The sequence below is a fragment of the Aquarana catesbeiana genome, linkage group LG12, assembly GCF_042186555.1.
Source record: "Aquarana catesbeiana isolate 2022-GZ linkage group LG12, ASM4218655v1, whole genome shotgun sequence".
NCBI lineage: Eukaryota > Metazoa > Chordata > Amphibia > Anura > Ranidae > Aquarana > Aquarana catesbeiana.
In genome coordinates, this window is record NC_133335.1 from 195,338,136 (window position 1) to 195,339,965 (window position 1,830).

At 42.7% G+C, this 1,830-nt stretch overlaps 1 protein-coding gene across 1 annotated transcript; it reads left to right on the plus strand.

Moving 5' to 3' along the window:
- Window positions 1-382: 382 nt before the first annotated feature.
- LOC141113389 (adenosine receptor A3-like) lies at window positions 383-1,396 on the plus strand. The gene has a single exon (XM_073606449.1). It carries the CDS (start codon window positions 383-385, stop codon window positions 1,394-1,396), a length of 1,014 nt encoding a protein of 337 aa, XP_073462550.1.
- The last annotated feature ends 434 nt before the right edge of the window (window positions 1,397-1,830 follow it).

Here is a 1,830-nt window from a genome sequence, read left to right on the forward strand (position 1 = left end):
GGAAGGAACTAGCCTAATAATGCTCTTCAAAGAGTGATTGCGCTAAGCGTCTCTGTAAATCCCTTATCTGCATTTAGTGTTTGAATTGCTTTCAATTTGCCACAGAAATATCCTTGTTTGCTCAAGGCTCAAAATATTTACCTGTGGATGCATGCTTTGCAGCGCCAATTGTGCTGTGGATCAGAAAGATGTTCCTGTCCTTGAGTTAAGAATTCTACCTCTCGTCTTTTTTTGCCCTTGGATAGAGAAAGCCTACCTGATGGATTCTTGACTTTGAGTTTGTGCTACATTTGTTTCTCCAATGCTTGAAAATACTTCTACCGCTTGGAATTGCAGCATCTGCACCACCTCTCTGCTTGGGGATGTCTGTAAAATTTCCGTCATGGTGTTACTTATTGTGACAATCACAGTGGGAAATGTGTTGTGTCTTCTGGTTTTTGTGAGGACTAAGCATCTGAGGACCTCTCAGGGACTCCTGAAGACCTCTTTAGCCTTGGCAGACCTGGCAGTTGGAGTGCTAGTAGTGCCTTATTCTGTGTACGTGGAAGTAATGCGTCTTCTGTATGGGCTGGATAATGTTTCTAGAGTTGTCCAGTCAGACATTAACACCCAGATTCCTTGTTTCATCATGGGTCCCATCTTTGCTGGCTGCACGTTTGTCTCCATCTCCACCATATTCTTGATGTCTGTTGAGAGGAGCATTGCTGTACTGAGACCTCTTCATAAGCGAGTTGTAATTACTAGAAGAAGGACCGGGTTCCTTGCCGTGTTCTGCTGGATCTTCAGCTTTGTTTTTGCCATGTTGCCCATGATCTCCAGTCGAAACTTAACCCTGGAGTACAACACATGTAGCAAGATGTGTACTTATGCCTTCATTACTGTGCCACCAGAAGGTCCTGCCTTGAACATCATGCTCATCTTCCCAGCATTTGACTTTTCCTTGTTAGGTGGCACGTATGCTATAAATTTTATAACGTTTGCAGCCATTAGGCAGTACAGCAGGGTCAGAAAGCAGCTAGAGGCGGACTCTCAGAGCACCTGCAGCAAAGTTTCATTCTCGGACATCACAGCAGCCAAGACCATCGGAATCCTCACCTTTGCTTTCTCAGCCTCCTTTGGTCCCATTGCGGTGTTTGTAATGGGCAATGTCTTAGGTTATGACTGGTGTGAGTTTTCTTTCTATGCATTCTGGATCCTCACCTCCAACAGCTGTTGGAATGTCGTCATCTACAGTGCCCGTGACTTGAAATTCAGGCAAGGGGTTCGCGAGCTATTCAGCAGACAGGCGCTCAAGTCCCCAAGCCACCAGCCGAGACCTCAGTGCACCATTAAAGAGGATAGCTCCTCTCCTTGTGTAGCTGTTCTCAAAGAGATTTTCCGTCCAGAAACAGCTTGAATTAATTTTATATTCCATGAAGGGTTGAGGGGCAGTTTTGACAATCAAAAACAGTTACAGTAACTGGTTAATTTATGCTGAGCTCTGGACCAGAAGTTTGTTGAATGTTCATTAGATTTAGGCTCATTCATTACAGAGGTTCTTGGGGGTACAAATTTGAGTCCCTCTGTGGTTTCAAATGATATGATCAGACCATTTAACCTGCAGGCAAAGTTGAGTTAAATCTTATGTCTTTTTTTATTTATTCTATTCTAATATTTTTTATTCTTATTTATATTCAAGTTACTTGTATCCATTGTAGATATTTTAAGCATTTCCTTAATTTAGAAAACAAAAATCTGCAAATGGACACTCGGCCGCTGCCATGTCATTGGTCAGTTTTGTTGAAGTCTAAATGAAATGCCTCAAGAGCATTAGCTGTACAATTGTTCAAC

Bases quoted from the DNA above. Each gene is read 5' to 3' on its own strand.
- LOC141113389 (XM_073606449.1), top strand. From the start codon at position 383: ATGGTGTTACTTATTGTGACAATCACAGTGGGAAATGTGTTGTGTCTT.